The sequence below is a fragment of the Bubalus bubalis genome, chromosome 5, assembly GCF_019923935.1.
Source record: "Bubalus bubalis isolate 160015118507 breed Murrah chromosome 5, NDDB_SH_1, whole genome shotgun sequence".
NCBI classification, from domain to species: domain Eukaryota; kingdom Metazoa; phylum Chordata; class Mammalia; order Artiodactyla; family Bovidae; genus Bubalus; species Bubalus bubalis.
The window spans coordinates 82,741,871-82,755,615 of NC_059161.1; the positions used below are offsets into that span (position 1 = coordinate 82,741,871).

The 13,745-nt window shown below is 42.3% G+C and overlaps 1 protein-coding gene across 1 annotated transcript in view; it reads right to left on the reverse strand.

Annotated features, from left to right (window-relative positions):
• Positions 1-13,745, reverse strand: part of FAT3 (FAT atypical cadherin 3) — a 688,930-nt gene that overhangs the window by 95,297 nt on the left and 579,888 nt on the right. Inside the window, exons 11-13 of the mRNA XM_044943370.2 lie at positions 13,242-13,438; positions 12,104-12,257; positions 9,670-9,903 (exon numbers count right to left, since the gene is read on the reverse strand). Of these exons, the coding sequence (XP_044799305.2) occupies positions 9,670-9,903; positions 12,104-12,257; positions 13,242-13,438 (585 nt within the window). The remainder of the gene's footprint in view (positions 1-9,669; positions 9,904-12,103; positions 12,258-13,241; positions 13,439-13,745) is intronic.

The following is a 13,745-nucleotide window of genomic DNA, read 5'->3' on the forward strand; positions in this document are numbered from 1 at the left end:
TACAACACTGGGAATAATTTACATCTTTACTTTGATTAACCTCTAACTGGACTTAGCATCACATTCAATTGTAAATGTAGACAACCAATCATGGCACCCCACTCCAGTACTCTTGCCTGGCAAATCCCATGGACGGAGGAGCCTGGTAGGCTGCAGTCCATGGGGTCGCTAAGAGTCGGACACGACGGAGCAACTTCCCTTACACTTTTCACTTTCATGCACTGGAGAAGGAAATGGCAACCCACTCCAGTGTTCTTGCCTGGAGAATCCCAGGGACGGGGGAGCCTGGTGGGCTGCCGTCTGTGGGGTCGCAGAGAGTCGGACATGACTGAAGCGACTTAGCAGCAGTAGCAGCAATCACTACAGGATGAGAAGCACCTGTGATCTGGTAACCACTGCTCTTTTCCTGTTGTTTTACAGTTGTGGCACATATCCCTGTTTACCACCACTCCAAAATATAAAAATTATGAGATCTACCATGTTAGATCGTATTTAATCTACTAAAGCAGACATTCATTTTACTACACACTAAGACCAAAAAATACCTGGACGCACCATTTCATTTCTGACCTTTTGCATTTTACTTTATGAAGTGTAAAGCATTATTCTGAGAAACAATCTGTAGGTGTCACCAAACTGTCAAAGTATTGGTGGCATAAAATGTTTAGGAATCCTTAAGCCAGTGGCTCTGCAAGTATGGTCCTGGGAACAGCAGCATTAACTTGCCCTGGGAATTACTCTGACACACAGGTGATCAAACCTCCTCCCAGACCCGATCAGAAACGCTGGGGGTGGGCTAGTAATCCCCAGGGTAACAGGCCCTCTAGCTGACTGGTGCGCACTGCAGGCTGAGGCCCACTGGTCTAGAGTCTTTCATTCAGAGTTTGCATTTCCAATAAGCTCCCTGATGAAATTAGTCTGGGGACCACTTTTTGAGAGCAGTGCTCTTGACTAAAACATAAACCATCTTGACTATTAGCTGGATATCTGTTAACCAAGTCTCCTTTGGTGCCACTAACTAGTCTATCGTTCATGACAAGTTAACCCTTCAGAGTTTATTCATATGTTAACTAGAACAATAACAAAAAATATCTGCCACTTTCAGAAGTTGCTGTGAGAACTGGAAATAATGTATCTGCAGTACTTGGCACAGTGCCTGGAATGTAATGGAAGCTCAAAAAAGCAAATGTCATTAGTCACATTATGTTTATTACCATTTAAAATTCTTACCAAACCCCAGCTTTGCCTAGCAGGGTTTAACAGTAGGAGAGAAGAGGTATGTGAGCAGTTCCACAAAAGGAAAATCTTGAGATGCTGCTGGAGACCCAGCTGCAAAGAGGGCTGGGTTGGCAAAGCAAGCATTCCTCCTGTGCTCCTAACATTATAGAAGAGCAAACAGTCTGAGGGAGAGCAGTGACTGGCCCAAGGTCACACAGCCTGCATAGTGCAGGGTACTAATCACCCAAGGCTTCCCCCCGCCCACACGGCCTCTTGACCTCTGGTCATGAGATGTGCCCCTTCAGGACACTGGGGGGATATGCAGGGTCCAGAGGAGTCAAGGGTTGCTGGCTTGTCTGGGGTATGATGTCGTCACCAAGAAGCTTCCCAAGCTTCTCCTTGGGAAGTCCTAAAACAGAAAAACGATGGTCCACCTGCACAGCTCCATTGTGGGGTTCATGGGCACACCTAACCTCCTTCACAGACTCCACACCCTGGCCCTTCTCTCCCACACAGCCAGGTGAAAAAGAGGTGCTTCAGAGTTTACCTGTTTGGTCAGGTGTAACATTTTTCTTTTGCTTTTGGGGTGGGCCCAGTGCAAAGGCAAGCTAAGCCCTTCCAAGAGTACATGCTGAGTGAATACTTGTTTTCCTCCATGAGACTAAAAGGTGGTGATGAAAGATTTCAAATCAAACCCCATTACGGGGACCTCCATGAGACCAGAATGGTGATGAGGGAATACTGATCTAACTTCATCCCAGGGACTGAAACTTTAGCCACCACACTGACAGCAAGGGAGAGCTCCAAATGGAGACAGATGTTTCTGACTCTGACAGACGGGGTGGCATGCACGACCCTCCATCAGACTTAGTGACAGCATAGGAGACAGCCAGCCTGGAGCACTGGACTCACGTGCGTCTCCGCCAGCCTCCCAGCGCTTCGAGGTGCACTCCACTCATCTCTTAGCTGTTCCTCCTGAGTCTTCTCATGGTTCTAACAAGTGGGGGACATGTCAGAAGAGGCGAGAGATGGCAGGAGAGATTTAAAGCGGCCTGGGGAGGAAGACCTCCCTTTAATAGCTCTCAGCAGTTACTTTTGTGAACATTCCTCTCAGGTAAACAAGTTCCTGCTCCTTCATGGAGCACAACATACTCAGATCTAATGATGCTCTCAGACACTGGGCCAGCCTTTTTGTCTGACAAGATCTGTGCTCTGGAAAACCAAGTTCATTCCAGCTTTTGCCCCATGAGAGCCCATGTGGGGTCAGGATGCCATCTGTCTCCCTCATGAAATATGCAGAAAATGAATCTCCAACAAGAACTGCAAGCTTACATCACTACAGTGAATGGCAGTGCAAAATTAAGGACGCTGAGGGCTGCTGGAAAACAAACTCTTGGGTAAAAATGGAAAAGTTCTGTCAAGAGATACGTTTTCTCTGTTTCTTTCCTATTCTCTACTAATAAGAGGATCTATTGATGTTAGAGGGAAAGGCATCATTCTGGAAAGCTCTGAGAGAAAACTTCTATCTTTTCTATTCATGAAATTCACTCTACTGGTTGGGTCTGCTCACTTCTGTAACCCAGTACCTACAGAGCCCTCAGTGGGGGAAGGAACTTTTCTTCCCCATTTTTCAGTGACTCCAAACTAACTCCCTGTGCTCGCCTCAGAGTGCCCAGCCTGGCTGCCGCCGTGTTAGTCTCTTTAGTTGACAGACTCTCTTACCACATGGAGATGTCTGAAGGCAGATGTGCACCTCCCAACTGGGTTTTCCTCAGCCTCTCCCTCTTAGTTTCTTTTTCTTCCTTTGAAAGTCAGTCTTTTTTCTTTCTGCTTCTCCCCTTCCTTTCACGTCGAGGAGTAAGTGGTTGTGGGCTCTCCTTGCTGCTGAGGCTAACCCTCCCAAACCACAAGATGAATGCCATCTTTTCCCACTTCTTTGAAATGTGATGGGGCAGTTTCTCTTTCCTGCTTTCATTACTGTAGCAGAGACATGAGTGCTCACCAAATACCCTGTGGCCTCTCCTATACCTGCCAGCATCATCTGACTAGTTCTAGTCAATGGACAGTGACAAAGTGGCGCGAGTCTCTCCTAGGCTGAGGCAGCAAAGAGCTGCCGTGCCTTCTGCATCCCTCTCTTCTTTTGCTGCAGTGACCTTGTGAAGCAAAAGTCACAAAGGTGGTATTGACCCAACGGAGGGACCCGACTTCCACATTGCTGAATGGACTTGCACTGACCTGCTCCCCCAGGAGCAAGAATTAAACTTGGGCTGCACTAAGCCACTGAGATTTTTTGAAAAGTTACCTCAGTCTAGTCAAGGCTATCTTAGTTAATACAATCCTCTTTTGCTACTAGATCTTTCCCCTCTTCTTGCCCCAACATCAAGCCCCAACCCTTAAAACCTGACTTGAATGCAAATACCATTTTGTGAATATTTTCTGAGTTGTCTCACTTGAAAATTCACTGCTCACGTTTTCATGTCTCCACAGAGACCTGAGCTAGCATTTCACATGTGTCTAACTAATCCTTAAAAAATCCCTACTTTTACAGATGAAGTGACTCTGTTATAACATTGATCTCATTGTCTTTGAATGTTCATTTGTGCTTGTCTCTCTGAATGTTCATTTCTGTTTTTCTGTTTCCCATAATGGAAGCCCCTTGACGGCAAAGCCTTCCTACTCTGTCATGATTAGCAAACTTATCTTCACTCCTGAAGGACTGTAATTTAATTCCTGATGTGTCTCCAATTTTTTATCTTTTTTACATGAGGTCCTGCTTCAGGCCACCTAGGCTATCTCTGTCCATCTTGTACCTGAACTTGAGTTCTTGCTTGGCCTGTCCCTTGTGCCTTCAGTCCAGTCAGTTGCCAAAACTGGCAGATTTCACATGTAAAATCTCTCTCTCATCTGCTTCTTCCTTTTAAATCCCAAGCTACCACTTGAATTTTGGTCTTTGTGGTCTTTCTCAATGATCTCCTAGAAGCTTTCTTCATATCCACGTTAGAGGCTTCCATCAGATCAGCAGTTCCCAAACCCTGATGAATTTCTTTTTTCCTATGTGTGCAGTGGTTCTTTACCATCTTTTGGTTTAAGCACAATTCCTGGCTTTTGTCAACCCCCACAATGGGGCCCAGATGCCTTCTCTCATCTCACTGTCCAGCTTTGTGTCCTGGACCATGTGATGCTCTCCCAACTATTTAGTTGGGTCTAAAGAGATGGGAATACCAGACCACCTTACCTGCCCGCTGAGAAGCCTGTATGCAGGACAAGAAGCAACAGTTAGAACCAGACATGGAACAACGGACTGGTTCAAAATTGGGAAAGGAATACATCAAAGCTGTATATTGTCACCCTGCTTATTTAAGTTATATGCAGAGTACATAATGTGAAATGTCAGGCTGGATGAAGCTCAAGCTAGAATCAAGATTGCCAGGAGATATATCAATAACCTCAGATATATAGATGAAACCACCCTAATGGCAGAAAGCAAAGAGGAACTAGAGTTTATTGATGAAGGTGAAAGAGGAGAATGTAAAAGCTCCCTTAGAACTCAACATTCAAAAAACTAAGATCATGGCATCCAGTCTCATCCCTTCTTGGCAAATAGAAGGGGAAACAATGTAACATTGACAGACTTTATTTTCTTGGGCTCCAAAATTATTGTGAATGGTGACTGCAGCCATGAAAGATGTTTGCTCCTTTGAAGAAAAGTTATGACAAACCTAGACTGTTTTAATACTAAAAAGCAGAGACATCACTTTATAGGCAAAGGCCCATATAGTCAAACAAAGATTTTTTCAGTAGTCATGTATGGATTATGAGAGCTGGACATAAAGAAGGTTGAGCACTGAAGAATTTATGGTTTTGAATTGGGGTGCTGTAGAAAATTCTTAAGAGCCCTGTGGACAGCAAGGAGATCAAACCAGTCAATTCAAAAGGAAATCACCCTGAATACTCATTGGAAGAACAGATGCTGAAGCTGAAACTACAATACTTTGGTCACCTGATGTAAAGAGTCAACTCATTGGAAAAGACCCTGATGCTGGGAAAGACTGAGGGCAGGAGGAGAAGGGGCAACAGAGGATGAGATGGTTTATTGGCATTACAGACTCAATGGACATGAGTTTAAGCAAACTCAGGGAGACTGTGAAGACAGGGGAGCCTGGAATGCTACCGTCCATGGAGTCACAAAGAGTCAGACACAACTGAGCGACTCAACAAAAACAGCACGTTCCCAACTTTGCAAATTTATCCTCCTGGTTCCTGTCTTCCTGAAGGCCTTCCTCCCTCTGCCTATTGAATCTCATTCATTCTGGATTCTGGAAGTTCTTCCTTTTATGACAGGTTTGTGTCTTCCAGATTTATGCCCTTCACTACTGCATAGACCCTGGGCCTGTCACTGCATATTTCTCATATAGTTCCTTCTATAATAGCTGCTATGTACCTACTCATTAAATATCAGCTATATTGAATGGAAAATAATTTTAATGTGTGCTACAAGCTTCCAAGTTTCTCCAAAATCCCTGAAAAGAGGTCTGAACTGTGTAGGAAATATTTTACAGGAAAGAAGTGAACATGCTCATTAGAACATTTCCTTGCTTTATGTCCCTGATGCATAAGAGGAAAAATATGTCCTCTTGAGTCTCAAACATCTGGACATTGGCCTCTCAATAAATCATGGGCTCTGACACATTTTTCCAGTGCAAGTTTACATTTGATTTTCATGTCACTTTGCCTAAAATGGTCACAGATTTTAGCTCTGATTTTTATCACTGCATATTTCCTTTGTTAGTTTAAAAAACCCTCAATACTGAGAACCTGGACACCTAACCTTGCCTTAAGAGGTAGACTAAATAGCAAAATATGAACCCCAAAGAGGTGGTGCAACAAAAAGTCTCCTAATGTTTACTGAAAGGATTAAATTTTTATAAATATGCGGTCATAAAGTCATGTCATTAGTTCATGGGGTGGCGGATGTTTCCATTTTACAGGAAAATGAAGAATTTAATGCTAAAATCTAGATAGTTGCCATGCTATTGCTTAGAACTCATAAAATGGGTGCTAAAGTAGTCTTGTCTTCCTGTTTTTATTTTTTTTTCCTGATCTAGGCAGTTACTCTAACATTAGCATTGGTTCATTATGAATAATGAATTTGGCATAGCAAAGAGTTGTTTGGCTAAAAATAATGATATATATATATATATATATATATACACATGCTAATTAGAAAACCAGGATATGAACGGTTAGCAAGAGATTGTAAGAATTTTGAATCTATGAAGTAATGGAATCAGATTTCAGGTTAATATATCTTTGTCTTTTTTCTGCAATTTATAGTGGCTTAGTATATGCTGTAGCCAAATACTGATGAAATCGTTGGTAACTTTAGGTAAAGGAATATGCTTGACAAAAGAAGTTTCATGAACCAAACAGCTCTGTCATTTATACAAATGGAGACAATCTTCTTCACTAGGATCAAAAACCAATTAGACAACTTGGATGGATCTCAAGGGAATGATGCTGAGTGAAAAAGGACATTTGGAAAAGGTTACAAGCTGCATGATTCCATTTAAATAACATTTTGAAATAACTAAATTATAGATACGGAGATTAGTGGTTGCCAGGGATTAGAGACTAGGAAGGAAGTGTGGGGAGAAGGTGGGTGTCGTTATGAAGGGGTAGCGAGTAGATGAATGGGGTGGTGGTTACATGAAGCTACACAGGTGATAAAACTGCACAGAACTACATGCACACACAGACAGACACCTGTGTCAAAATCTAAGTGTACTATAGTTATGCAAGATGGTATCACTGGGAGAAAAGATTGTGTGAAAGGTACATGCCACCTCCTGTACATTTTTTTTTTTTTGGCAAATTCCTGTGAACTTATGGTTATTTCAAAGTTAAAAGTTCTTAAACATCAGAATTTCCTTGTCACTTTAGAGAAGGGGCCTATGCAGGTCAGGCAGAAACCTAAGTGAGATGGCTGGGAAGGTGAGAACTGGCTGATGGCAGCTTCCAACCATGGTGTGACTATGTGCCTGGAATTGCTGAGTCTTCTGAGTGCTCTTTTTAGAAAATGCCAGAAATTGAAAATTCAAATAAATATCTCTTGACTTTTATTGACAATTAATCCAAATTGTTTGGAACACTCTATATAAGTCAGACTAAAGACACTGGATGGCTGGATTCAGTAGGGTTGGATTCAGTCTTAATGATTCAGGAACAAACTCAGCTTTAGGCCAGAGTTTAGGTTTGGCCTCCAGATGATTCACCTAGCCCTGCCCACCCCAAACTGCTCATCTCAATGTGTGGCTCAGGCTCCTCTGTGCTGACTTACAGCAGACTGAGAAGTGGGGATCAGGCCACTGATGAAAACGGCATAAGCACCCCCCAGTCACTGATACCTGGGACTTTGGAGAATATGGGTTTGACTATGGTTCTTCCTGCAGGCTCTGAGCAAGACCTCCACCCCCACCTTCTGAGCACGGTGCCTAGAAAGAGCAGGTGCTCAGTTTGCCTTTTTAGAGGAGCTCATTTGTTCCTCCCCAGCTGTCTTAGTTTTTATTTTTAAAGCTAAATGAGATCTAAAAAAACTGAGAATATGACCTAGAATCTGGTATTCTATGCTAGAGTTTTCTGGAAGTGAATACAATGGCCTGATGAACACACAATACGAATAGCACTCATAACCTCCGTGTTGGTCTGAAGCCATGAATGTAAGCCTTCTGCTGATTGGTGCAAAGAGCAGACAGAGGTGCTGATAGGTTATCCTGGGTCTAGTGTTTGAAAGCTTCATCATCTCTGCCCCTGCTAATGCACAGAGTCCAGTCAACCCTTCTTCCCCACTGCCAACCGGGACAGCTGACTCGGCAGAATTGAGCAGCACAAAGCTAGCTGCCTGCCCTCTACCGCAATCACATCTGTCGGTGGATAACCTCCCACCTCCTGTCTGAAGCATAACGTACTGATCAGACTCTCTCCATGTTCATTCTCTAGCAGACAGAGCACACCCAATTCCTTTAGGAAGGAGGTAAATAGAAAAACTCCAATTTTTTAAATTGAAATTCTAATTAAAAAAATTTTCAATCTTAAAATTTCATCTCTGGCCCAATTATACATTCTCAAAATTAAATTATTAATGATTCATCTGTACAATTTCTGTCCTCTTTTTTCCAAAAGCTTGCTATCAAAAGTCCAGGGAATGTTTTCTAATCCTCCTTTAAAAAGGAGTATTTGCAAATAATTCATGATTATAGGTCAATAAAAGAGTCTTTTCCAGAATTCCCTGGTGGTCCAGGGTTTTGGACTTTGTACTTTCACTGCTAAGGGCCTGGGTTCAATCCCTGTCAGAGAACTAAGATTCCATAAGCTGCATAGTGCAGCTGAAAAAAAAGTCTTTTCCTATTTATTATGTTTTTTACCAAGCTTTACAATATGCAGATTTTTAAAGGGCTGGTTCTCAGCCTCGAAAATTATGCTAATAAGGTAAGAACAATAATTCATAGTATAGTCACTAATTTCTCTAAGGGGAAATATGCAGAGACCCTGGGCTCTACATTTGTTTTCAACTAATTATCATGTATTTACTTTTCCATTAGTCCAATAATTTTTCTTTTAATTCAGAATTAAGCAATAAGACACTGAATTATATAAAGGCCTGTTTATCATAACAGACACACCCCATCGTTCCCCAGTCCTCTGATTTACAGCTCTTAAAATGCACAGCCAAGAGGCTGTCTGTATGCCCTTTTGTATTTAGACTCCATCATGCAGTCACCTCAATAACTTATGCATTCTCAGAAAGGCTACCTAGCAATTAACTCCAGTCTTTTCTAACTCACCATCTCATTATGTAAAGTGGATCTGAACACAAACTTTATTAGCAACTTTCAATTCTAATTCCTTATTTCCCCCTGCCACTCCCACCCCTCCGAGTAATGTCAGTTTATGTGACCAAAATACTCTGGAAAATGGCAGTTAGAAGAAATCCACATTGGGCTGGCAGCACATTTAGTAATTGTCTTTGCACTATGGGGCGCCACCATAAATCGAGACTGTCATATTTCAGCTAAAGCATGGGTTGCAATTCTTTATAGAAATAGAAACGAATTCTTCCCACCACACAACAGTTAACTATGTTCAAGAGGAATGAGTAAGTAGGAAAGCTATAGTTTTTATTCTAAAGGTTAAAAAAAACCCCACAAACTCAAAACCCTTTGTTAAAAGTTAAAGGAATTTATAGTATCGCTTCTCTAAACCCTACAAAAAGGTAGGAAGATGTCTTGCAGATTTCTTTCACATGTGTGAAGTACATCAGCCAAAGAGCCGAAATTGTACTTGTCCTGACGGGAAGGAGGAGCCCAGGTGGGCTGATGGAGCTAGAGGACAGGTAGCACCTGAATGTGTGAAACGCACAGACAGGGAGGCCCCCCATCTGGGCGGCTGACTTACCAACATCCGGATCCACTGCTTGAACTCTGGTCAACAGAGCCTTGGTGGCCGTGTTCTCATAGACACAGGCATTATAGTGGTCAGAGGAAAACACCGGGGGGTTATCGTTCACGTCCTCCAGGGTCAGACGGACGTCGGATTGGCAGAATCGGCCGCCCCCGTCGGTGGCTCTGGCAACGAGGCTGTACGCAGGGACCCTCTCCCGGTCCAATGGAGCCAAAGTTTTTAACTCACCTGTGAAAATAAATGGCCTGGCTTCTCAAAACTGTCTTTCTTCAAAGAGCAGAGAATCAATTACATACAGAACCCGAGTGTAGGAAGGACTGCTGATATTTGGCTCAAGAGCTTCATAATTTGAAAAATAGAGCAAGTTCAAATTTTTTAAGCATCAGGGAAAAATTTATGGGATTCTGGATGCAACAAGAAACCAACAGCATGACCTTCAAAGGAATTAATTCCACTGTGAAGTCTCCTGTGTCAGGGATTCCTTCTTTTGGCAGGACGGAGAAGCTCTACACCTCTTTAAACCTCGCAAGAACTGCTCAGTTCTCTGATGGTCAATCAGGTCAATGGTCTTTAGACCCAGAAGGGTTAGTCTGTCTGCTTCCAGACACTTAATCTTTTTTTAACCCCGTCTTCTAGAGGAAAACAAACAGTCCAAATAGGCTGGCTCCAGCAGAAAGGTTACAAAGGAGTCCTGTTGTGCCCGGCAAATCCCACTTGCTGGGAGAGTGGAGGGCCAGCAGTTGTTGCGGGGAGGTCCCAGTGCGGGAGAACTGAGGAGCCCAGAGCAGACATGCAGGAAGGGCATTTCATAACCATGGAGGGATTATTACTTTAATCACTGGAATAGCTATACTGGTCCTGGGTGTCAGTCCCTGTGGGGATTTCATTGCTACTTAAATTTCAATGGATAATGGCAATGAGCACAATGACAGACCTGAATAAATGCCATTTGGTGAAAAGTCAGACTCATGAAATATTATTATGTACTTTTAGTAAAATTAGCAGATATCACTGGGAGCAAGTCATCAGTACTTACAAAGCTGTTCTTCCTACAGCTTCCTGAAGGCAGGCAGTTCTCAAATACAGGCTGGATCATTTCCCCCTCCTCAAAAACATCCAGGGAGTTCTCAGTTGGGCATTCAGGACCCTCCAAGATCCGACCTAAACTTATTTTTCCCACTACTTTTCTGGCGAGTCAGCCTGTGGCTCCTCTGACCAGTGACAGTACTGTACACAGCATTTCCTAGAGGTGCTGTGCTCTCTGCCCACGCCACGCCCATGGCCGGCAGTGACCCGCTTTAGCCCCTAGAATCCTGGCTCAGTTCAAACGTTGGTTCTTCTTTACAAGCTTCCTCTTCCCTCTCACCAGAACATTAGCTGCTTTTTCCTCTGTGCTCAGATATAACTCTTTTGATATCTCAAGCAGGCACTCATGTCATTCTGTCTTTCATAACTATTATAATTTCTGTTATTATTATTACTGACTCACTGCTCTGTCTTCTCCACTGGGTTACAGTATTGCTCAGAGATGCTTTGAGGGGTTCATGTCAGAGTCTATCACAAATATTCCATAAAGTGTTTTTAGGTCTAGTAGTTAATAAATGCTAGCTATTCAATAAAAAAAGTGCCAGGCCTCTATATCCAAGTAGTATATTGTTATGCAACTAAGCCCTTCGCAGTAATATATAGCTGACATGGGAGTAGGTTATTGAGAAGCCAATACCTTCTGGAAACTCAGTAGTTAGTAATTATTCACTGCAACCAATACAATGCTGGAAATATGCAAAATTTTTAATCATTACACTTTAATTCAAAATTGTCACTGGATGGGCCAATCCAGTACACAGCACTGTAATAATTTACCTCCATAGAAAATGTCTTTTCCTTAAGCTTTGGCCTTCAATGCGGGCATCTGCCTTCAGTGTACATAACCTTTCACCTTATAAACTTTACCTTAACATGGAAGCAAATCTGAGGTCTCACAACTAAGCAGAAATGATGAATAAAAGCCAGACAAGTGTGGTAATAAGCATAGGAACCCAAAAAGGGTTTCAACAAGGTGAAACTCTCCTTGCTGTGCACTGCTGGCTGGTTTGCATGGAAACCTGCATTTATGATATTATTCTATATATACACTTAACAGGGCAGCTGCTTTAACTCATGGAAATGAGAAAGAGGAGAAGCAGACAGACACATCTGATTCCCTGGTGCTACTACATGTAGGTAAAGTCAGGGCAAATTTACAAGTCAAATGAGGTTTGTGTCTTCCAGACACAATGTGCCGCTAGTACTTCTTAAGAGTCCAAGATAACAGAGTGTCATATTAAGGCTCTTAGATACCAACTACCCCCTAGTGATAAGACCATGTGAACATTTAACTTCTCTTGTGGATTAACAATGTCATTTCAGAGAATAAATTTTGCCTTACCACTTTCTGGATCTAGAAAAAATTCATTGTTTCCAGGTCCATAGAGTGAGTATCGTATATCTCCATTGGGTCCAATGTCAGCATCCTTGGCACTGACCTTCAGGATGATTTTATTTGATGGAATGTCTTCAGGAAGTGATGCTGTATATGCAACCTGGGCAAAGGCAAAATCATTAGTATGTGTGGGGCGATTGCCATATTAGCCTTATAAATGATTTCTTTAAAAAGGCACTCTCATAATTTATCTTCAGTTACGTTTTTCCTTTACTGTAGAATCATCTTACACCATCCGATGAAACATAAAATACCTCTTGCCCTGCCCCTCCCATGCTCATTCATTCAACAAATGCTAATTGAGCTGCTACTATGGGTGAGGGGTACAATGTATTGAGATGCTAGAGGTACAATGCAGAAGAAAACAGACAAAAATCCCTGCCCCTGAGGAACTGTGATGCGCATCAGATAATGATCGTATCAGATAGTGATCAGGCACCAGGGAGTCCTTGGGACCCTTCAACTTTAACATCTGGCATTAGTAAGATTTGCAAAAATTTTCTAAGCTAAAGAACACCAATATTGTCTCGCAGTCCATATGTAAGGGAAAGGTAAATGCAGGGTGATTTAATTTTGGTAAGAAAGAATAGAAAGTCAATAATTGACACCTTGCATTGGCTCTCATGCTCTGAACTATGGGGGAAATGACACTTCATGAGAAGCCTGGAGACCCAGCTTCATTACAAACATTGCTGCCAGCCAGCTGTATAAACTTAACACAACAAAAGTAATCCATACTTCTGAGTGGCCCATTTTTCTTTTATGAAATCAGTAGTTTAGATATGAAAAAAATCACAATATTCTTTATGATTCCTTAAAAAGCTTTTTATTTTAAGAGTCCTGATTTTATATTTTTGTTTGTATTTTTTAATGGGCAGAATTAGGTACTAATTGTGCTACCTATACTCTTTCCATGTTTATAGTATTTCATCCTCTTACATGCTTATATAAAATTGGACTGCACTAATTAAGGAGAAAGGAACAGAATGTAGCCAGGTTTTAAGGAGAAAAATGAAATGGGTTTTGACTTAATTTTAGAGAAGCAGAGTGAAAAGCAGCAATCTGACATGGCCACAGATCTCACCTGATCACACACAGGGCTATTGTCATTCACATCACTGACAGTCACTTCCACCATGGCCTGAGTGACAAAGAGCCCATCGGTGGCAGTAATATTGAGGAAGTAAATGTCTTGTTCTTCTCTATCCAGGTGTCTCTTCACATAGACCTTCCATTCGCTCTGCACCAGGCCCAGGGCAAACCTTCCTCGGGGGTTCCCTCCTGCAGTGAAAAGAGAGTTTCTGAAGGTGAGCAATGAAAAGCTTTGATCTCCACCTACAGAGAGAGGCCTGTGCAAGGTCAACCAGGTGCCTCTCAAACAGCATCATTTACGAGACTGGAAAAAAAACTGACACTTCCTTTTGATTCTCCTGCAACAAAGCATGATATTTATATGCTTGGCTTGTGTGGAAAGTAAAACACTAACTTTCCAAGGGAAGAAAACGCACTTAGAGAAGCCGGAGATGATCTCTTGTTTAGCTCCCCTTAAGGACAATCAAATTCAAACTGTGAACAATCAATCTTCTTC